Source organism: Beta vulgaris, chromosome 2, assembly GCF_026745355.1.
Source record: "Beta vulgaris subsp. vulgaris cultivar EL10 chromosome 2, EL10.2, whole genome shotgun sequence".
NCBI lineage: Eukaryota > Viridiplantae > Streptophyta > Magnoliopsida > Caryophyllales > Amaranthaceae > Beta > Beta vulgaris.
In genome coordinates, this window is record NC_079203.1 from 46,707,219 (window position 1) to 46,729,731 (window position 22,513).

Below are 22,513 nucleotides of genomic sequence, written 5' to 3' on the forward strand. Positions count from 1 at the left end.
CAATGATTGGATATTACATTCAAATATTAGAAGGAGGTCCAAATAACCATTGGAGTTGTTGGAGCGGAGCCAAGTTCGATGGATGCTATTTTATGATTTTATCTATTCTTCCATTGCTTTCTATTAAGTTGTATGGTTTTGCCTTTCAAAGGTGACAATTGTTCAAGTTTTAAGGAATTATTTTTTGGACTAATATAATTCATTTTAATTCTTTAGCTTTTACAAGTTATAAGGCTTAAATTTTTGGACTCAGATAGTTCATTAATTAATTTTTTAGGTTCTACAAGTTGTAAGAGTTAATTTTTTGACTACTATAGTTCGTATTTCGTAATTATTTCTGTAGGATTTAGTAAGCATCATTTTCTTTTCTTTTTCTCGATATTTTCATTAATAACTTTGTGTTTTTATTATTTATGTATGATAACAACACTAACTTATTCTCTCTACCATCAACTCATCCTCTTTTATTATCTTTAGTCATACTATTCCTTAGTTTGACATTCATTATCATTCAATACATTATCCTTAATCCAATCATGCTTTTAGTTAAAACGTAATCCCATCTTAGATTATATCGTTGCCATCTATACGACCAAGAATTGTTGGTTCAGTGGATTCTTTCACCCTTAATACTCAAAAGATCCTACTTTGTGACTCCTTTGCATCCCAAGTAGTTCTTATCTTGACACCTCACCCTCTCATATCAATTATGTAGCGTACTTAATCGTAGATTGATTAAGTGTCAAAATTAGAAAAAAAGAAGTGAAAATGACACATTTAATGGTACATATGATCTCAACCGTATAATACTAGCTTCGCGAGCTGATGGTACATAGTTATCAAGTTAACTTGTAAGCAATTTCACTACTGGCTTACATTTAGGTTTTAGCTTTGTATACTCCTCGAATTCCATCAATTATCTTCTTTTTATATCAGTTTGATTAAAATACAGAATAATGGTAATGATCCCCATATTATGTTATTTACAAAACCAAATAGAAAATATTGACTGAATTACCTGTTTTGTGGCACAGGTAGGAAAAAAAAAGATATCAAAGTCTCTTTATGGTTCCAGAATTGACCAATTCCTCTTCTGCCGCTACGTTGCTAGCTTTCAACAGAACAACAATGAACTCAACAATCTAAAGAAGATATCATAATCAAGAAAAATAAACCGAATGAGATCATGAAACCAATGAATTTCACATAGCAATATTTGTGGAAAACAAAAACGACTACAAAAAGAAATCATTTCTACCAGAAATTTAATAGAGGCTAGGCAAAAGCTCAATAACCATTTCTCAAAAGAAAGATTAAGGCTCAATCAATTGAATGTGCATCTGCACACTGCAGTCCGACTGTCTTTTATTTTGACGACAAATGAACTGGGTTGGGACTTGGGAGGGGGGGAAAACTAATGGAAGTTGCTGTCAACAATTGCATTAAAGAGACCAGGCAGCAAAGTCAGGAAGGTTTACATCATTTACATTATTATAGAAGTATTACGCAATACAGGATTGCAGACTAGTGCTTGTCAGCTTGTGCATTTTACCTCACAGGAAACATTAAGGAAAAGAGAAGAGCGTCGAGAAATTACGTGAATCAGTAGTGATTACAATTAAACAAACACTTTTATGTTTATAAGGCAGATGAAATCACTCTGCAATTATCGGGCACTATATCAAAGAGTTTGGCTCCCTTAAAATCTAGCCAATATACAGATTTACCATAGCAGTCATGAAGAGAAACGAAGCAGGTGAGCTAATCAACTACTACCCAGATTGATATTCATTAATGTAAGGTCCGTCATAAAATTGTGAACTTACAAGTTACAAGCTAAAAGGTGCAAATAGCATGTAACAATGTAAGTATCATACAAGTATAGTGAAAGGTGCAAAAGGAGCAGCAACATGATACAAAAGCAAAAGCAGACAGCCAGCAAGTCGCTTGTCTATGTTTAACCAAGAATCAAAAAGTTGGTGCAACAAATTTCAAAATTCTTAATATCCTACAAGAGACGGGTAACTCGAAATTAAAATAATGAAATAAAAGATTGGGAGACAATAGGAGATGAATGTTTTCGACTGGCAATGCAAGCAGTTAAAAAGGTATCAAAAGTTCAATGAACCAAAATATGAAAATTGTTTGACTATACTACCAATAACATTGTTGTTATTTATAACAAAGAGATTATTCTTGCGTAAAGTTTATCGTATCAACACTCATATAATCAAGAAACAAATAGTAATGAAATCACAATCAGAACCAAATTTCAAGCATTTCCACTAGTGCCACCCTCTGCATAAACCTAAATTCTAAAATTTAACCTTATTGCCAACTGAAACACATGTATTGGGGACAATATTATAGTGCTGTAACTAAATTAGAAACTTCAAAGTTTGAAATTGCTCCTTCCCGTGAGATGATACTTGTGTATAACAATTAGTTTGGGTATTCATAAATCATAACAATATTAATTAAGAAAACTCTACGAAGCTATTTCCAGGTGCATATATAAAAAGAATATGACACCAAATACATCAATATAGAAAGAACATCCAATCTAAGCAAACAACATAATGGGTCCCTCATAACTCCTTTCTAATCGTGTCCTTTCTAATCCATGAGAGGTAACACATAATACCATTGACCTCTTAGGGTCACCTCCATAACTGCAACGTGCTTTATCCTATGCCTTATGATACTACAAGTCAAGGTAAGAGTTGGTACCTTGTTATTATTCTCCAGACAAATCTGGTAAGAGCTCCTCGTTATGCATCTCCTGGTCCAGCAGCACGAAGAGGCCAGCCACAACGGCAGCAAACATGCAACAGTCAGCAGTGGCAACAGCACACAGCAGCAAAGGCAGCACGCAGCACACAACAGTCAACTGGCATATTATTGCATGTAAAAGAAATTGAGAGGTGTGAATCAGATGGTGATATAAAACATATAGCATGTAAAAGGCACAAACATCCCAAAATAAGTGCAGTGAAAATATTACCCCCAAAATAAGTGCAGTGAACATATTACCTTATGTAATTCATTTCCTAATTGAACACTCTACGCTCATCGCTTAGCTAATAACCAAGCATTTAAATATTGTGGTCAAGTAAAAGTTGGCAATACATCATGGTTATCAAAGAGGAGTAAAACAGAAATGAGATATATAATCTAGATTCTAGATTACACTACTTGATAAGCATTGAGCACTCTATTTCACAACTGAGCATCCTATACTCATTTAGCAATGAAGAAAAGCTAAATGAGCATCCTTAACATGATAGCAGCTGCATATGCATAATTTAGGCTATGTTTAGTTCACCTGAAATTTTCTGATTTGAACTTATCTGATCTGAACTTATTTTTTCTGATCTGATCTGATCTGATCTGAACTGATCTGATAACAAGATCTTATCTTTTAGATTTTTCTCAATATATAAGAAAAAATATAGTCATGTGGGGTCTTGTTTGATTCGTCTCAATGAGTACTTTATTAATATTCAATTATTATAATTTTTACTAATATGTAATGAAAGATATAGTGATTTTTAAATATAAGCATAATCTGAACTTATTTTTTCTGATCTGATCTGATCTGATCTGATCTGATCTGATTAGATCTGAAATAAGCAAAAATAAGGTGAACTGAACATAGCCTTAGTCAAACAAATTATCCTAACAACTGATAGCAGCTTTCTGTCATGAACTAGAGACAATATTAGGTCTCTTGCAAAATTTCTAACTTTCTGATCTTCTACCAAGAAAATGAAAGGGTTTTGTCCGACAGGTAACAGATACTGATCAGAAGAGATCAGCCTGACATCTTCTAGTGGGCGTATCAGCTTGTAATATTCCAATGAAAGCTCCACAAGTTAAACACACTGCCTGAGTTCCACTGCTTCTGAAGTCCCAAAAATTAGGATAATGAGTAAGTAATAGAGAAAATCAAACTATCTAATAGACTAATAGCTTTAGCACTCTTTAGCTGTTAGACAAGATCATTCCAATTAACAAAAATTGTTTTACATAACATATATAAGTCTTGCCTGGAGTAAAAACTAATGCGTTACGATCAACTCTAAGAACATTCAGGTCTTTGAGTAGACCAACTTCAAGAGGCAAAACTGATATAAGGTAAAACTTCTCAAGAAATGAAAGTTTTGTCACTTCCAAAGGCAATACCTGTTAGTTGTCCTACATATCTCAAAGTTAGGGCAAGTTTTTAAGTTAAAACAAACGCATAACTGATCACACCTTAGCTACCACATGGCACAACAGCACAAATATCCTACCAAGTTAAAGGTTCAGAGAACACTGCAGACCCCAATGCTTCAAAGACTAAACCATTAGCATGAAATGAAAGAATTTATACATGAACCATACAAAAAACTTCAACAACATCCTACATGTGACCTTGGATTCTTATGGGCACATGATAATATGAATTAATTATTGCCTTACAAATTCAATGCACAAAATTCTACAACAACACTAATGTAAAACCAAAAGGACGACTTGCTATTATAAAAGTAAAAGTGAAGGTCAGCAAAGGTACCAAAAGTTCACACTTAACTCCAACCAAACCACCACCAAAATGTTCAAAAAGATTATGTACTTCTCCACTTACGTCAAATAGAATCGAGAAATCCAATAAACAGAGATCAAAAACTTCTGAAGTTTATTTGGAGTTGATAGTGGCTGAGTGGAAGCAAGAAGAAAAGAGGAATAAAACAGGGAAAGGGATAGGTGTATCAAGAAGAATCATATTGGCTCCGGTTTCTTTTGTTGACCCGAGTATATAACAATTATCCTTTTCAAATACTACCTCTGTTTTTTTAGTTGCAACATTTGCTTTTCCACATTTGCCGAGACGATTTTTTGAACATTAATATCTCTTATTGGGTGTAAGTAAAAATTATAAAAATTTGATATTTGGAGTTGTCGCATTGAGACGAATCTAACAAGACCCCACTTGACTATGTTTTTTCTTATATAATAATGCGAGATAATTCACCAAAGTTGGTTGATGAATAGTGCCACAAACCAAATGTTGCAACTAAAAAAATACGGAGGTAGTATTATTTTTTTGGGCACTCAAGTACTCTGTTTTATAAGAACCGGAGCACTTGTTAAATAGCAAATGTGTTTTTTTTCACTGGTGAACACGAATAAAAAGAGTTCACCACGACAAAATTGTCTCTACATTCTTAAGTATCATTTTCCTCCTAATTACCATATGCTTGCAAGTTGCAAGAGATATAAACATGTCCCATGGCAACTACAACTCACCTGTAAAATAAACGGCAGCTACGAGTTACCACTCTCATCCACAAAAATTGTTGTTTATCACCGCATTTTCCATTCTTCCTAAATGGCAAAATTTTGGCTCAAAATTTGTCTTTTGTTAATGTATAGCCATGACATCCTATATAAAGGAAGAAGTGCATTGTTTAGGGAGCATCTACAATCCAACCAAAAGCTAGAAAATTAAACAAAACACAAATCACCCGTAACACACAATTTCCTTTGTGATTTTATAACCAAACATTTCCACTTAAATAATTGGATTTTTGAACTATCACAAGTCCATATAGTGAATTTTAGCTACTTGTCATTCATGGATTTTACTTGCGGAGATATTTTTACATTGTGCGGAGTGAGAGTGCTTATACACTTGTGTTCCATAATTTCTTAGTTTTCACAGGATATAAAGAAAGTGAAAGATATTAATTTTTGTATTATTTAATGTCGTATTTTTATTTAAAAGCTAACGGTCTTTTTAATTTTAATAAACGATTAATGCCTATAAATAAAAACTATATTAAAACTAACAAGTAGCAAAAAAATATTTAATAAATTGAAAATTTTGATTCTAATAATCCAATATTTGGTTGGTTCACACGAATTTAATCCCGCCTATTGACTATTTTCATAATCCCAACTTTTGGGGGTAGCTTATCAAAATAATCCGAACTCTTATTTTTCTTGCATACAGTAAATAAAAGTTCGAATTATTTTAAGAAGCTATCTGCCAAAGTTGGGATTATCTTAAAATAATTAAAAAGTGGGCTTAAATTCAACAAACTGGCCAAAAGTTCGATTATTAGAATCAAGTTTTCCTGAATAATTAACATAGAGAGGAACAAATGTTTGCATGCATCCAAACAAACCAAAATTAACTAATAGGATTACATCAAAATTTTCTAGCATCCAATAAAATTACATCCTTTGGATTTCACAAATTAGCTAATAGTTACATAATTTAAAATTGGAACAATTTTTTAGAACACCATAAAAAGAATACAAGCATTATACTACTCCCTCTGTCCCATAATATAGTGCTTGTTTCTTTTTTACACGGTCTCTAAGACGTAACTTTGACCTTTAATATCTCCAATTTCCTATCAATAAAAAAATATAAAAAGTTGATATTATGAAACTATACATTGAGACGAATCTAACAAGATTCCACATTAATATGTTCTTTTATATAAAAATGAGAATATTCGGTCAAAGATTTCAAAGTTTGACCCACCAAAAATGAAGTAGGCACTATATTGTGGGATGGAGGGAGTACTAATTAAAGTACTCCTCTTTAGTAAAGTACTACTTACTCCACAAAGCAAGGACCATATATAGATCCCACTTAGGTAAAGTACTCAAAAAAATCATCATTAGCAACCAATAAGTCACATCTCAGTCACAACCCAAAAAGATAGTACTAGTACTGGCTAGTGGCTACTGCTAATTTAGAAAATAGAATGGCAGGAGGAGTTCTGTTTGACTTCATTGCAAAGGTTTTGGGATCCTTAAAAAAATCAGCTTATAAACAGGCTGCATCCTGGTAGATCGCATGCGATGACCTGAAGAAGCTTGAGAATAGATCACAAATTCAAGATGATCCAAGCTCGAGTTCATGATGCTGAAAAGTATCAAAGAAGAGGAGGTCACTGATGCCATAAAAGAGTGGCTTAGTAGGCTGCCTGACAGTTGACATCCAGAAACAGCAAAGAAAACATGAGGAGGTAGCTTGAGTTCCTTGACGTCAATCCCTATTTATTTAAGTTGGAAAATGGCTCAAATCAAAGAACAACTCGATACCATCAAATCTGATATGACAGTGGAGATGAACCACATGGCAAATTTTATAAAGAACAAAATCAACCTTGTTTAATTGGCAGGGAAATTAAAAAGATGTGATAATCTAGATGCTTTTTGATCCCACATAAGATGGGAAAAGGGTTACAATCATCCCAATTGTGGGGTTTGAGGTTCGTTCTAAGGAAATGACGCTAGCTCAATTTGTTTTCAATGATGAGAGGGTCCAAAAACGTTTTGATCATACTAAATGGGCTTATGTACCTGAGATATATTATCACACTGTTGTAATGGAATAAAAAAATTGATCAACTCCTTCACCTGTAAGGAGTATAACAAACTCCAGTAGGAAGAACTTCAACATTAAGTATGTTTGTGCTAGATGACAGCTGGGATGAGAGGGATGGTCGATGGCTCGTAAGTAGTAACTCAAGGTCTGTATCCTAACACTCTTTGCTGTATATACAACCATGAATTTCATGATACTCCCTCTGTTATTTAATAGTTGCAACCAAATTGTTTCGCACGTTTTAAAAGCATGATAGATAAGGCAAACGGACAAAAAATTAAAGGAGTTTAAGCACATTGTGGATTCGGAGAGAGGTGAAGATGGTCCAGGCAAGGATCCAGTATCGGAGAGGCAGGTTGTGAATTATTATTATGCTTCCTACACTCCCTTGCCATAGCATCCGCAAGATTGTCTCCGTTCTAGAGAACTGGAACTTGATTTCCTGAAATATGCCATGGAAGACACTATAATAATTCATTACATGGAGATACAAGTCAAGAAAATGATATTACACCAAACAATTTCGATGGCATTTTTTACCGCAATTATGATAGATGTGTTACTATGTTCATAAAGTTCTGCTAAGAGCGAGTTAGTAGTATAAACTATATTCTATTTAAGCTATGTTCTTTTGGATTGAATTCAACTAAATTGAATTGTACTTATTTGTCAGAATTGAATTGAACTATTGTGAAAAAAAACTAATTGAATTGGAATTTACTGAACTGAACTACATTTACTTGAACTAAACTAAATTTTAATTAGTTCATTCCAAAAGAACAGACCTCACTTACCCCAAGAGAAGAGAGGAGAGAAGAAAAAAAGACCCAGAACCAGAATGAAGTATTTCCTATCAAATACAGTACTTCTTTGCATATATTAAAATCTTTTTACCCATTGTATAAAAATTTGAAAAGTCATTTTGAAAAGTCATAAAAATGAAAGCTTGGGGTCCCAGTTCCATGAGAGCTTTTGGCAAAGAATTAGTCTTACCGACAAACTTAGGTGGATGACGATTAGGATTCCAACTCCAATCCACCAACTCCCAACTCACAACTCACAGCCAGTCAGCCACACCTCACAACTCACAACTCACAATTCATAATTCACAATTCACAAAGAGAAAAAAGAATGGCAGAAGGAGTTTTGTCCAACTTAGTTGCAAAAGCTCTGGAACTCTTGGCAACAGCAGCCTTTAAAGAGACTTCATCCTGGTGGGGCGCACGAGATGATCTAAAGAAGCTTGGGAAGAGCATGGAGATGATCCAAGCTCGAGTTCGTGATGCCGAAAAGTATCAAGAAGAGGAAGGTAGCGATGCTGTCAAACTGTGGCTTCGGAGTCTGAAGCTGGTACTTTACCAAGCTGATGACTTGTTTGATCACATCCTCACTGTTGATAGACAGAAACAGCGCAGAAAACAAAATCACGAGGTACACTTTTCCTTAAGGTCTAGCTCTCCTGTTTTAAACTGGAAAATAGCTCGAGATATTAAGTCTATCAGAGAACAACTTGATGCCATCAACTCTGATATGGCTGGCTTAAACTTGAGGGTCTATGACCATAGGAAAGAACCACAACCTCTGATATCCCGTTTCAGGAAGAACAGAGAAACAACCTCTTTTGTGGAAGCTGAAGATGTCATTGGTAGAGAAACAGATAAAGATGTGATCATTCAGATGCTTCTTGATCCCAAATATGACGGGGAAAAGGTTACTATTATCCCAATCATGGGGTTTGGGGGTCTAGGGAAAACTACTCTAGCTCAATTTGTTTTCAATGATCAGAGGGTGCAAAATCATTTTGATCTTACTAAATGGGCTTATGTACCTGAAAAAAATGATCTCACTGCAGTAATGGGAAAAATATTCAACTCCTTCACTGATAAGGAGTATCATCGTGATCTCTCACTAGAAAAGCTTCAGCTCAGCATTAGAGAGTCAATAGAAAGCAAGAACTATCTTCTTGTGCTAGATGACATCTGGGATGAGACTATTCATAGATTACATGATCTTGTGAACTTGCTGAAATGTGGTAAACCAGGAAGTAAAGTAATTGTAACTACACGCTCTGATGTTGTTGCAAGAGGTCTTGCCACCATTGAAGAACCCTACAGATTGGGAACTCTAACTGATGATCAGTCGTGGAATCTTTTCGAAAGATTAACACTTAAACCACGACAAGAAGGGAGCAGTCTCGGTTCTTTGAGTGAGATCGGGAAAGATATTGTGAAAATGTGTGGAAACGTGCCACTTGCTATCAAAGTTGCTGGAGGTTTCCTCTGTTCCAGAGACACTCCGGAAGAGTGGTTGTATGTCAGAGATGCTCAACGCGCAAAGGCACAACACACAATAGGTAGTGACATCATGCCTATTCTGAAGTTAAGTTATGATGACCTACCACCAGCATTGAAACAGTGCTTTGCCTACTGTTCGTTGTTCGAGAAAGGCTATAATTTTAGCCAAACAGAATTGGTTCATCTATGGATGGCTCAAGGATATTTTGAAGCATCAAGCAGAGATATCGGAGACCGCTACTTTCTGGAATTGCTACGGAGGAATCTATTTCAAAATCCTGAAAAAGATCTTGAAGCGAACATTACAAGCTGCAAAATGCACGACTTAGTGCATGACTTGGCACAACATGTAGCTGGTCACGAGAGCATGGTGTTGGGTGAGTCGTATTCATCACAAGTCACAGATGCACTCGTACATGTAAATCTTGGTAGATTTGAAGCTCCACCATTGTCAGCTGAGGCTGCTGGAATGTTACGCTCATTGCTATTACATACAAAAATTGATAAAATTGACAGATGGATATTCAGATTCAAGTCCTTACGAGTCTTGAGCTTGGAATATTATTGGATTAACAGGCTCCCAGATTCTATAGGGAGGTTGGTACATCTGAGATACCTTAATCTTCGTAACTCTAACATTGAATGTCTTCCCCAAGCAATAACAAGGTTAGAGAACCTGCAAACACTTAACCTTTATTGTTCAGAACTGAAGGAATTGCCAAGAGATTTTACTAAATTGCCCAACCTGAGGCACTTGGCAATTGCTGGGAGCAGTTTGACTACGATGCCACCAGAATTTGGTACAATGACAAATCTACAAGAGTTAGATCTATTTGTAGTTGGGGAAAACTCTGGTATAGACTCGGTGCCAGCCTTGAATCTTATGGGGAACCTCCATATAAAATTCTGCTTGCAGCGCAATGATGCTGTTTTGGAAGCGCAAAGGGCAAATTTGAAGGGCAGTCAGCGATTAAGTAATCTCAATTTAGATTATCGGGAGTTAGAGAGAGAAGAAGCTACTCCCTCTTCTAGTGGAATGAATGAAATGTTAATGTACTTGCAGCTACCTCCAAATCTTATATATCTTCGAGTTGGTAACTACAGTGGAGATAAGATGCAATGCAGGTGGCTAGATGTGATGTCTAAGCTAGTTTCCATTATAATTTCAGAGTGTAATAATTGCAAAGCTCTCCCTCATTTGAGTCAGTTGCCTCATCTCAAAAATCTTTATCTTAAAAGGCTTGATGCCTTGGAGTATGTAGAAGATGAGGACGACATATTGGTTGGTGAAGATTGTGGTTATGCAGCCCATTATTTTCCAGCCTTAGAGAACTTAGAGTTGATTAAATTACCACAGCTAAAAGAGTGGACAAGACTGTCGAAAAGTGGTGGTAAGCGACAGCAGAAGCGACAACGCTTGTTGTTTCCTCGGCTTTTGCAACTGAACGTAAGGGATTGCAATAACTGCACACTTCTCCCTCACATGAGTCAGCTGCCTCTTCTTAAAAAAGTTTATCTTGAAAGGCTTGATGCCTTGGAGTATGTAGAAGATGAGGATGACATCTGGGGTGATGGAGATTGTGGTTACACATCCCATTATTTCCCAGCCTTGGTGCACTTAGAGTTGATTAAATTACCACAACTCAAAAAGTGGACAAGACCGTCAAAAAGTGGTGGTGAGCAGCGACAACAGCGACAATTATTGTTTCCTCAACTTTTGCAAATGAAAGTAAAGGATTGCAAAGAGTTGGTGTTGATGCTTCTAGCACCAAAGCTGGAGTCATTGGACGTTACTCTGGGCAATGGAAAGCTATTTGAATCCAATCTGGCGTCACCAAATAAAGAAGCATCATCATCTCTTTTCACGTCATTAAAGCACCTGCGTATTGATGGAACTAAGAATTCTTTGTCAATTAGTAGTAGATTGTGTAAACTAGAATCAGTAGAAATAAGATATTGCGAGGAGTTGAGGAGTTTGATGATTGAATCTTCAAGTTCCATACGGGATCTTAAACTAATTGAGGTTAATAGTGGCTTTTGTAATATACTAAAAGGAGATTTTCCTTTCATTGAGACATTGAAGATCTGGGGAAGTAGTGAAGAATTAGAAGAGGGGAACACTACTACGTATTGGCAAGGCTTGAGAAGCCTCCGTAGCTTGGAATTATGTTACATGAAGAAGCTCCCTCCTCGCATTGCTTGCCTAACCAACCTTCAGACCCTTTATGTTTGTAATGTGGAAAACTTGATAGCTCTCCCAGATGAGATCGGTAACCTCTTTCTGCTTCAGAAACTTACAATTGCACGTATGGAGAAGTTAATAGCACTCCCCAAAGAAATCGGCAACCTCTCTAAGCTTTCTTACCTTGAGATTCATGATTGTCGAGAATTGCGGGTACTTCCACTATCATTACAAGGCCTCACCTCTTTACAGACACTTATTATTGTTGAGTGTCCATATCTGAAAGTAAGATATAGCGTCAGATTCAATGGCCGAGATTGTCACCTCCTTCAACATATTACCGATCTTAAAATTTGGTGAGTACCTTAATTCTTATGGATCCTTATAATTAACCTTTGTTTCTCTCTACCGCACTACTGGAAGTATTATCTTAAAAATAAACTATTAATACTATAATCTACCACCTTCATTTTTTTTAATTGTTACACTTTGACATTTTTATACTATTCATAAATTTCATTTTAACCATCGTTTGTAATTAATACATGAATAAAAACATAATCATATAATATCTTGTTAGATTGTCTTAATATGTATTTTTTCTATCAAAGAATATATGTACTATTTATAATTTCTACAAATACAAAACTTAGAGATATTAATCCTCAATGTTTTGCTTTGGCATGCATGAAAAAGATAAATGTAACAATTATTTGTAAACGGATGGAATATTTATTTTATTTTAACATGTATTTTGGGGGATTGGGGGAAGAAAGTTCTCTCTAGCAAATAAAACATGCAAATTCTCTCTTCCATTGCATCTTAGAGAATAATTACTATTTATTTTTTTATGGGATTTTTTTTGTTAGTACTAACTCCTTCATTTTTGTACCTTTTTTTAAAAGGTAAGGAGAATTCCCTTGCAAGGAAGGGGAAAAATTGGGGTATCATTTTTGCAAGGGGTGAGAATCGAACTCGTGTCAGAGGGATGGAAGAAAGACCTTACGACCAATAGGCCAACCTTGATTCTCACCTTCATTTTGTACTTGCTCATAGCTTTTAGCTATTGAATATATCGACCTTGACTACCTGAGTGAAGGGAGCACATTAGCACACTGTAAGCAGACCTACAAGGATACAACACACTGTAATCAGACCTACAAGGCTACAACTGCAAGGAAGAAGGAGGTCCCTTCGAAATAAGCATGAGAGACAACTTCAATAGTGAGCTATAACATCTTGTAAGCTTGTAACTTGACTTGTTACATTAGTTTTTTAAACAATATTGCTTTTTAAGTACAAAGTCTCCCAATGATAGGCTACAATATATTGTTGCTAGTATAATCCCACATGTCAATTATTATTTTCTAACTTTAATATTTTTATTCAATCATAAGTACAAAGGAAGCAAAATAATTGTGTCTTTATTGACGATGGAGATGCACTCACAATCTTATGCAGTGTGAACATCACCTTCCCCTTTTCCAATTTTAGATTATATTAACTTTTTGAAGTCAGCAACTAGCTTGGTGTAGCAATCTTACTCTCAAACAAGTACCGATTATCTTGCTCCAATGGTTGGATATTACATTCAAATATTACAAGGAGGTCCAAGTAACCATTAGGTTGCTTGGAGCGAAGCCAAGTTCGATGGATGCTATTTTATGATTTTATCTATTCTTCCATTGCTTTCTATTAAGTGGTATGGTTTTACCTTTCAAAGGTGACATTGGCTCCAAGTTTTAAGGAATTATTTTTTGGACTGATATAGTTCGTTTTAATTCTTTAGCATTTACAAGTTGTAAGGCTTAAAATTTTGGACTCACCTAATTCATTAATTAATTCTTTAGGTTCTACAAGTTGTAAGGGTTAATTTTTGAGCTGATATAGTTCATAATTATGTCTGTAGGATTTAGTAAGCATCCTTTTCTTTTCTTTTTTGGATATTTTCATTAATAACTTTGTGTTTTTATTATTTATGTATGCTAACAACACTAACTTATTCTCTCTACCAAGCTGCAAAATGCACGACTTAGTGCATGACTTGGCATAACATGTAGCTGGTCACGAGAGCATGGTGTTGGTTGAGTCGTCTTCTTCCCAGATCACTGATGGAATTCTACATGTAAATCTTGGTAGATTTGAAGCTTCAGCTCCACTATTGGTATTTAAGGCTAGAATGTTGCGCTCATTATTATCTGCTACAAGAAGTGTTGAATGCGACAGATTGATATAAAGATTCCAGTCCTTACGAGTCTTGAGCTTGAAAAATTCTTCGATTAACAAGCTCCCAGATGAGTGTCGCTCACCTCTTTACAGACACTTGTTATTGATGGGTGTCCACATTTGGAGGAAAGATATAGCGTCGAATTCAATGGCCGAGATGGTCACCTCCTTCAACATATTCCCGATCTTCAGATTGCGAGGAATTGAGGAATTGAGAGTTACGTACCTTGTTATTACTCTTCAGACAAATCTGGTAAAAGCTCCTCGTTACGCATCTCCTGGTCCAGTAGCACGAAGAGGCCAGCCGCAACGGCAGCAAACATGCAACAGTCAGCAGCACACAGCAGCAAAGGCAGCACGCAGCACACAGCACACAGCACACAGCACACAGCAGTCAACTGGCATATTATTGCATGTAAAAGAAATTGAGAGGTGTGAATCAGATGGTGATATATATCATATAGCATGTAAAAGGCACAAACATCCCAAAATAATTGCAGTGAACATATTACCTTATGTAATTCATTTCCTAATTGAACACTCTACGCTCATCGCTTAGCTAATAACCAAGCATTTAAATTTTGTGGTCAAGTTGGCAATACATCATGGTTATCAAAGAGAAGGAGCAAAACGGAAATGAGATATATAATCTAGATTACACTACTTGATAAGCATTGAGCATCCTATACTCATTTAGCAATGAAGAAAAGCAAAATGAGCGTCCTAAACATGATAGCAGCTGCATATGCATAATTTAGTCAAACAAATTATTATCCTAACTGATAGCAGCTTTCAGCCATGAACTAGAGACAATATTAGGTGTCCTGCAAAATTTCTTTCTTTCTGATCTTCTACCAAGAGAATGAAAAGGTTTTGTCCGACAGGTAACAGATACTGATCAGAAGAGAGCAACCTGACATCTTCTAGTGGGCGTATCAGCTTGTAATATTCCAATGAAAGCTCCACAAGTTAAACACACTGCCTGAGTTCACTGCTTCCGAAGTCCCAAAAATTAGGATAATAAGTAATAGAGAAAACCAAACTATATAATAGCTCTAGCACTCTTTAGCTGTTAGACAAGATCATTCCACTTCACAAAATTTTTTACATAACATATATAAGTCTTGCCTGGAACAGACACTAATGCGTTACGATCAACTCTAAGAACTTTCAGGACATTGAGTAGACCAACTTCAAGAGGCAAAACTGATATAAGGTAAAACTTCTCAAGAAATGAAAGTTTTGTCACTTCCAAAGGCAATACCTGTTGGTTGCACAAAAGATATGCATCCAACAGCAGCTAAAATTTGGCCATGCCAGCATAATAGAGAATCTAAAAATAAATAAAGTCTGACACTTTGATGGCATCATATTTACAAAACAAACTATTACGTGTTCCAGGCTTCCAACCTTCATTGCGAACAAGTGAAACTGAGAAAGCAAACAGAATATTGCTAGGTGAGGCCATGCTTTAACAACAAATCAACAATATCTCTTATTTGATTACTCCCTCCTTTTCTAAATTGGCTGTCCTACATACCTTAAAGTTAGGCTAAGTATGTAAGTTTTAAGGAACCACTAGCAAACATTCTCACCAAAGCTCTTCCTGTTCAGCAGCATAACAAGCTTCTATGCAAGATGGGAGTGCAGCTTTCACCTCACTCACATCTTGAGAGGGAGTGTAAAGAGACTAAGTAGTAATTCTCACTCTGATATCATGTGAGCTGCACATGTTATCTAGCTTAGGTGTCCTAGTACTCCTAGTCTCTTTTTTGTCTTTACTTGTAATCTTTCTAGGGATTGCTTCCTTAGTTTTCTCTCTACTATATACAAAAAGGTTGTGCCGTCATTGAAGGCCACCAACCTGAAGACTCTATCTTGCTTATTGCTATTAATTACCAGCAGCATTCATCCTCTCTCATTCATCTTCTCTTCAAAATCTATAATGATGGTTAAAGCAAAGTATGTAAATAAAGCTAAAGTCACATTGTTGTATTTAATAAAGAATTGAAGGTGTAATAATATAAATAGGAGTTGTCTTGTCGATCATTAATAAAAAGAGTTGAATAGCATAAACATTAGCACAAATCCGTTAAGGAGTTCTACCATTTTTGCATCTTATTAGCCTTTTTCCTACATATAGATAGATAAAAAAAAAAATTCCATATTACTTAATAACAAAAATAGGCCAAAAATAGATAGATAATTTTAATTTCCATATTACTTATAGGCCAACTTCATTTGTAATCTTTCATTTATTTTTTGTTCGATGAAAACAGAGAACATAATATAGTTTTAAGAGTCATTATGACATAGTACGGTTACTACAATACTAAGTAAAATCCGCAAGATAATCTCCCAATGGTCCAATCCTAGTTCAATTCATACAAAATTCTAGCTTCCTACACTCCCTTGCCATAGCATCCGCAATCTTGTTGCCTCCGTTCTAGAGAACTTGAACTTGATTTCCTGAAATGTGCCATGGAAGACCCTATAATCATTAATTACATGGAGATACAGGTCAAGAGAATGATATTACACCAGACCATTTCAATGGCATTTTTTTACCGCAAATATGATAGATGTGTTACTACGCTCATAATTCATAAAGTTCTGCTAAGAATGAGTTAGTAGCATAAACTATATTCCATTTAAGCTTAGTCCTTTTGGATTGAATTCAACTAAACTGAATCGTACTTATTTGTCAAAATTGAAGTGAACTAAAATTGTGAGAGAAAACTAACTGAATTGAATTTTCCTGAACTGAACTAAATTTGTTGGAACTATACTAAATTTTAATTAATTCATTCCGAAAGAACAAACCTTAGAAGAGAGGAGAGAAGAAAAAAGACCCACAACCAGAATGAAGTATTTCCTATTCTTTGCATATATTATAATCTTTTTACCCATTGTATAAAAATTTGAAAAGTAAATAATCTTAGTACTTTGAAAAGTCATAAAAATGAAAGCTTGGTGGTCCCAGTTCCATGAGAGCTTGTGGCAAGTATTAGTTTACCGGCAAACTTAGGTGATAGCGATTACGATGACCATAAATTTTTTTCAACTCCCAATCTCCAACTCACAACTCACAACTCACAATTCACAAATCACAAAAAAAGAGAGTGTGCTCTTAAGAAAAAAGAATGGCAGAAGGAGTTATTTCCGACTTAGTTGCAAAGGCTCTTGAACTCTTGGCAACAGCAGCCTTTAAAAAGGCTTCATCCTGGTGGGGTGCAAGAGATGATCTGTAGAAGCTTGGGAAGAGCATGGAGATGATCCAAGCTCGAGTTCGTGATGCCGAAAAGTATCAGGAAGAGGAAGGTAGCTGTGCTGTCAAACTGTGGCTTCGGAGGCTGAAGCTGGTGCTTTACCAAGCTGATGACTTGTTTGATCAGGTGCTCACTGTTGATAGACAAAAACAGCGGAGAAAGCAAAATAATGAGCCACACTTTTCCTTAAGGTCTAGCTCTCCTGTTTTAAACTGGAAAATAGCTCGAGAAATCAAGTCTGTCAGCGAGCAACTAGATGACATCAAATCTGATATTGCTGGCTTAAACTTGCCGTCTTATTAGCATAGAGTAGGACCATCACCTCAAATAGCTCTTTTACTGAATAACACAGCAACAACACCGTTTGTGGAAGCGGAGGATGTCATTGGCAGGGAATGTGATAAAGACAAGATAATTGAGATGCTTTTTGATCCTAAATATGATGCGAAGAAGGTTACCATCATCCCAATCGTGGGGTTCGGGGGTCTAGGGAAAACGACTCTAGCTTTTAGTGATCAGAGGGTCCAAAAGGGCTTATGTACCTGAGAAAAATGATCGCAATGCTGTAATGGGAAAAATATTCAACTCTTTCACTGGTGAGAAGTATCATAATCTTCAAATGAAGGACCTTGAAGACGGCATTAGAGAGTCGATAAAAGGCAACAAGTATCTGCTTGTCGTAGATGACATATGGGATGAGAGTGGTGATAGATTGATTGATCTTAGGAACTTGCTCAAATGTGGTGAACCAGGAAGTAAAGTAATTGTAACTACACTCTCTGATGTTGTTGCAAAAGGTCTTGGCACCATTGAAGAACCCTACAGATGATCAGTCGTGGAATCTTTTCGAAAGATTGGCACTTACACCACGACAAGGAGGGAGCAATCTCAGTTCTTTGAGTGAGATTGGGAAAGATATTGTGAAAATGTGTGGAAACGTGCCACTTGCTATCAAAGTTGTTGCAGGTTTCCTGTGTTCCAGAGACATTCCAGAAGACTGGTTGTATGTCAGAGATGCTCAACGCTCAAAGGCACAACTCAAAATAGGTAGCGACATCATGCCTATTCTGAAGTTAAGTTATGATGACCTACCACCAGCATTAAAGGAGTGCTTTGTTTATTGTTCGTTATTCCCTAAAGGCCACAAGTTTAGCCAAACTGAATTAGTTTATCAATGGATGGCTCAAGGATATTTTGAAGCATCAAGCAGAGATATCGGAGACCGCTACTTTCTGGAATTGCTTCGGAGGAACCTATTTCAAGATCATGAAGAAGATCCAAAATCGAACATTAAAAGGTGCAAAATGCACGACTTAGTGCATGACTTAGCACAACATGTAGCCGGTCATGAGAGTATGGTATTGGGTGAGTCGTCTTCATCCCAAATCACTGATGGACTTGTACATGTAAATCTTGATAGTTCAAAAGCTTTATCATCGTTACTTGATGCTAGAAGACTGCGCTCTTTGCTATTTGTTAGAACAAGTCTTGAATGTGATGGGTTGATATCCAAATTCCACTCCTTACGGGTCTTGAGCTTGGAAAATAGTTTGATCAAGAGGGTCCCAAGTTCTATATGAAGGTTGAGGCATTTGAGATACCTTAATCTGCATAACACTGACATTGAATGTCTTCCCCATGCCATTAAAAGATTAGAAAACCTGCAAACACTTAATCTTCGTCTATGCCTCAACTTGAAGGAATTGCCGATAGAGTTTACTGAGTTACCCAACTTGAAGTACTTGGCAGTTGCCTATCGCAGTTTGGCTTTGCCATCAGGAATGGGCAGAATGACATCTCTGCAAGAGTTGGATGAATTTATTGTGGGGAAAAGCAATGGTATAGACTCAGTGCCAGCGATGAATCTCATGGGGAATCTTCGTATTAAATTCTGCAGGTGGCGCAATGATGTTGTTTCAGAAGCGAAGAGGGCAAAAAAGACAGTCAGCGTTTGAGTATTCTTACTTTAGATTTGAAATTTGATAGAGGAGTAGTTAGTCCCACTCCTAGTGAAATGGGTGAAATGTTCATGTACTTGGAACTACCTCCAAATCTTACGTATCTTCAAGTTCAAAACTAAGTGGAGATGCGATGCCATGTAGATGGTTAAATGTGTTGTCTAAGCTAGTTTCCGTTACACTTTCATGGTGCGATAATTGCAGAGTTCTCCCTCACTTGAGTCACCTACCTCATCTGAAAAATTTTACACTTGAAAAGATGGATATCTTGGAGTATGTAGAAGATGAGGACGATATATGGGATGGTGGAAAATGTGGTCCTGCAGCCCATTATTTCCCAACCTTAGAGGTCTTAGAGTTGGCTAGATTACCACGACTAAAGGGGTGGACAAGGCCGTCAAAAAGTGGTGGTCAGCAACAGCAACAGCGACGACAAATGTTATTTCCTCGTCTCTTGCAAATGCAAGTTGTGGATTGTGAAGAGTTGGTGTTAATGCCTTTAGCACCAAAGCTGAAGTCACTGAAGGTTGTTTCGGGCAATGGGAAGTTGTTTGAATCCAATCTGCCATTATTAGATGAGATGAAATGTAAGTGGTTAGTTTGGATATCCAAGCTTTCCATCATTATTTCAAATTGCAATAACTGCAGGGTTCTCCCTCAGTTGAGTCAACTGCCTCATCTAAAAAATCTTTATATTAGAAGTCTCGATGCCTTGGAGTATGTAGAAGATGAGGACGACATCTGGGTTGGTGGAGATTGTGGTTACGCAGCCCATTATTTCCCAGCCTTAGAGGACTTAGTGTTGATCCGATTACCACTATTAAAGGAGTGAACAAGACCATCAAAAAGCAACGCTGAGCGACAGCAACAACGAGAGCAGTTGTTTTCACGTCTTTTGAAAATGAAAGTAGACAATTGCAAAGAGTTGGTGTCAATGCCTCTGGCACCAAAGCTGGAGTGATTGGAGGTTTGGTACGGTAATGGAAAGTTGTTTCAATCGAATCTGCAGTCACCAGTTCCAGATGATCAAGAAGCACCACCAACTCTTTTCACGTCATTAAAACGCCTGAACATTTTGGGAACACATGATGGACTGGTATCTTTGTCAATCAGTAGTAGATTGTGTAAGCTAGAATCAGTAGAAATAAGAAGTTGCAAGGAATTGAGGAGTTTGATAATTGAATCTCCAAGTTGCATTCGGGATCTTAAAATAAGTGGGGTTAGTAGTGGCTTTTGTAACACATTAAAAGGAGATTTGCCTTTCCTTGAGACACTGAGGATCTCAGAATGTAGTGAAGAATTAGAAGAGGAAGAATTAGAAGAGGGAAACATTAAAATGTATTGGCAAGCTTGAGAACCCTCCGTAGCTTGGAATTATATCGCATGAACAACCTGAAGAAGCTACCTCCAGGCATTGCTTGCCTAACCAAGCTTCAGTACCTTAAAATTGAGAATATGGAGAAGTTAACAGCTCTCTCAGAAGAAATTTGCAACCTCTCCCTGCTTTATAGGCTTTATATTATTAATTGTCCAAAATTGGCGGTACTTCCACAAGCATTACTAGGCCTTACCTCTTTACAGACACTCTGTATTAGACGTTGTCCAGATCTCAAAGAAAGATATAAGAGGCCCAATGGCCAAGACTTTCACCTCCTTCAACATATTCCTGACCTTATTATCAAGTGAGTATCTTATGAACTTTTTATATGGGTTCCAAGTTGTAAAGGTTAATTTTTGGACTCACCTAGTTCATTGATCAATACTTTCGCATTTATATATTTCTTTTTGGGATATTCTATTCCATGTAAATCCTGTTCTTCATTCTATAGTGTGATAATGATAATGATATTATTTTTTTTGTGCTAATTACATTCTTTTAATCATTCATTGGACAAACAAAGTTACACAAATGAAATAAAGGAAGAATTCTCCAACTCCCTTTTCTTCTAATGAACTCTAGCTTATTCTCTTTATCACCACTCCATCTGACCATCCCCTTTTATCATCATCTCTAATCAAGTGCGAAGACACAAACCCAATTACCCAACACAGCATTTGGAACTTCTCTCAAGGTTAAGGCCTTGTCGGACAAAAATTAAACATGTATTAAGAAAAGTTTTCAGATGAGAATTACAACGTATCGTGCAAAATGGAAGGACCGGCTTGAACAATCATAACTCATGACTTCATAAGTAATCTCTGAATCAAAAAGCCAAAGTTCTCAGATATTACATTAGAGAAGTCCCCAAAAATCTCATAGTTTATGTCTAATCTTTGTATGGTGTAACCAACTAGATATAGGTGTGACTTGTGACATTAGACAATTGACATCCTCCTAGTCCAATATTACTAGTCTAACTCCATGGCTGTAAGTTTCCAGTTTTGCAATAATAGTATTGAATCTTCTCACTTCAACTAAAATATACTTGTATTTCATCAAAGTAGCAAAAGTCATGATCTCACAAACTTATTTATTCTTTGGAGTGTGGGGATAACAATCACATATAAGGAACGAAATTCTAAAAAGAAGTGCAAAATCTCCATCATCCATCCTTCTTCCTCTATAGACTATAGTTAGTTTTCCAGTAGCAAAATTCAAACTAATCTATAAAGCGCGAAACTAAAATCTACTACGATGATTTACAACAAATTAAACAAAGAAGTTGCTGCCCAGAATAAAATTGAAAGCAGTGACGTAAGAGAGAGAGAGAGAGAGAGAAAGGATACCTGTAAATTTTGAGTAAATGTTGAGATTTCCGATTGAATTATCAAGGCTCAGTAGAATTTGAGTTTTATATCTGAAAGGAAAGCTGCTCAATTAAGCTGCCTTCAAAGAAATAAAACTCAAATACTGCAAGACTCCTTAATAAATATAGGATCTTTTTAGGTAAGATGAAGGTAATTCATTGGAATAAGGAGAAATACTCAAATGAGTTTCATGAGATTTGATCTCTAAATCTCAATAATATGAAGTGGGAAGTGATATCAAGTGAGGAAGGGTGGATGAGTGGAGTGGAGTGAAGTGCGAGGGGCAAGGGGAAAATATAAAGACAAAAATATGGACAATTTTTAATAAAGACGGATGGCAAGTAGTGATAGGAAAATTGAATTGGGGGTTAATAGATTGGATTGTAGTTTCTACTTTGTAGGGGTGAATGATATCACCCGAAGTTCAAGATTGAGGGTCTTTCGGT

General features: G+C 36.3%; 1 protein-coding gene and 1 long non-coding RNA gene across 13 annotated transcripts; one reads left to right on the forward strand and one right to left on the reverse strand.

Moving 5' to 3' along the window:
• Positions 1 to 6,170: 6,170 nt before the first annotated feature.
• LOC130590388 (uncharacterized) lies at positions 6,171 to 22,512 on the reverse strand. Of its 10 annotated transcripts, none has more exons than XR_008968203.1 (4): positions 22,047 to 22,497; positions 12,900 to 14,490; positions 7,686 to 7,832; positions 6,171 to 6,404 (listed from the first exon to the last, which is right to left on the reverse strand). It is a non-coding gene; the product is annotated as an uncharacterized LOC130590388 (long non-coding RNA). The 10 variants fall into 10 exon arrangements; XR_008968205.1 differs by lacking the exon at positions 6,171 to 6,404 and adding an exon at positions 6,411 to 6,925; XR_008968207.1 differs by lacking the exon at positions 6,171 to 6,404 and adding an exon at positions 6,918 to 7,055.
• LOC104884666 (disease resistance protein RGA2) lies at positions 7,895 to 14,693 on the forward strand. 3 transcript variants are annotated; one of them, XR_008968196.1, is made up of 3 exons: positions 7,895 to 12,222; positions 12,772 to 13,107; positions 13,883 to 14,693. XR_008968196.1 is itself a non-coding variant. In XM_057392699.1 (2 exons), the coding sequence occupies exons 1-2, from the start codon at positions 8,522 to 8,524 to the stop codon at positions 12,773 to 12,775; spliced, it is 3,705 nt and encodes a 1,234-aa protein (XP_057248682.1). In that variant the 5' UTR covers positions 8,454 to 8,521; the 3' UTR covers positions 12,776 to 13,262. The 3 variants fall into 3 exon arrangements, 1 of the variants encoding a protein (XP_057248682.1); XR_008968197.1 differs by having other exon boundaries at positions 13,927 to 14,693; XM_057392699.1 differs by lacking the exon at positions 13,883 to 14,693 and having other exon boundaries at positions 8,454 to 12,222; positions 12,772 to 13,262.
• Position 22,513: the final 1 nt, after the last annotated feature.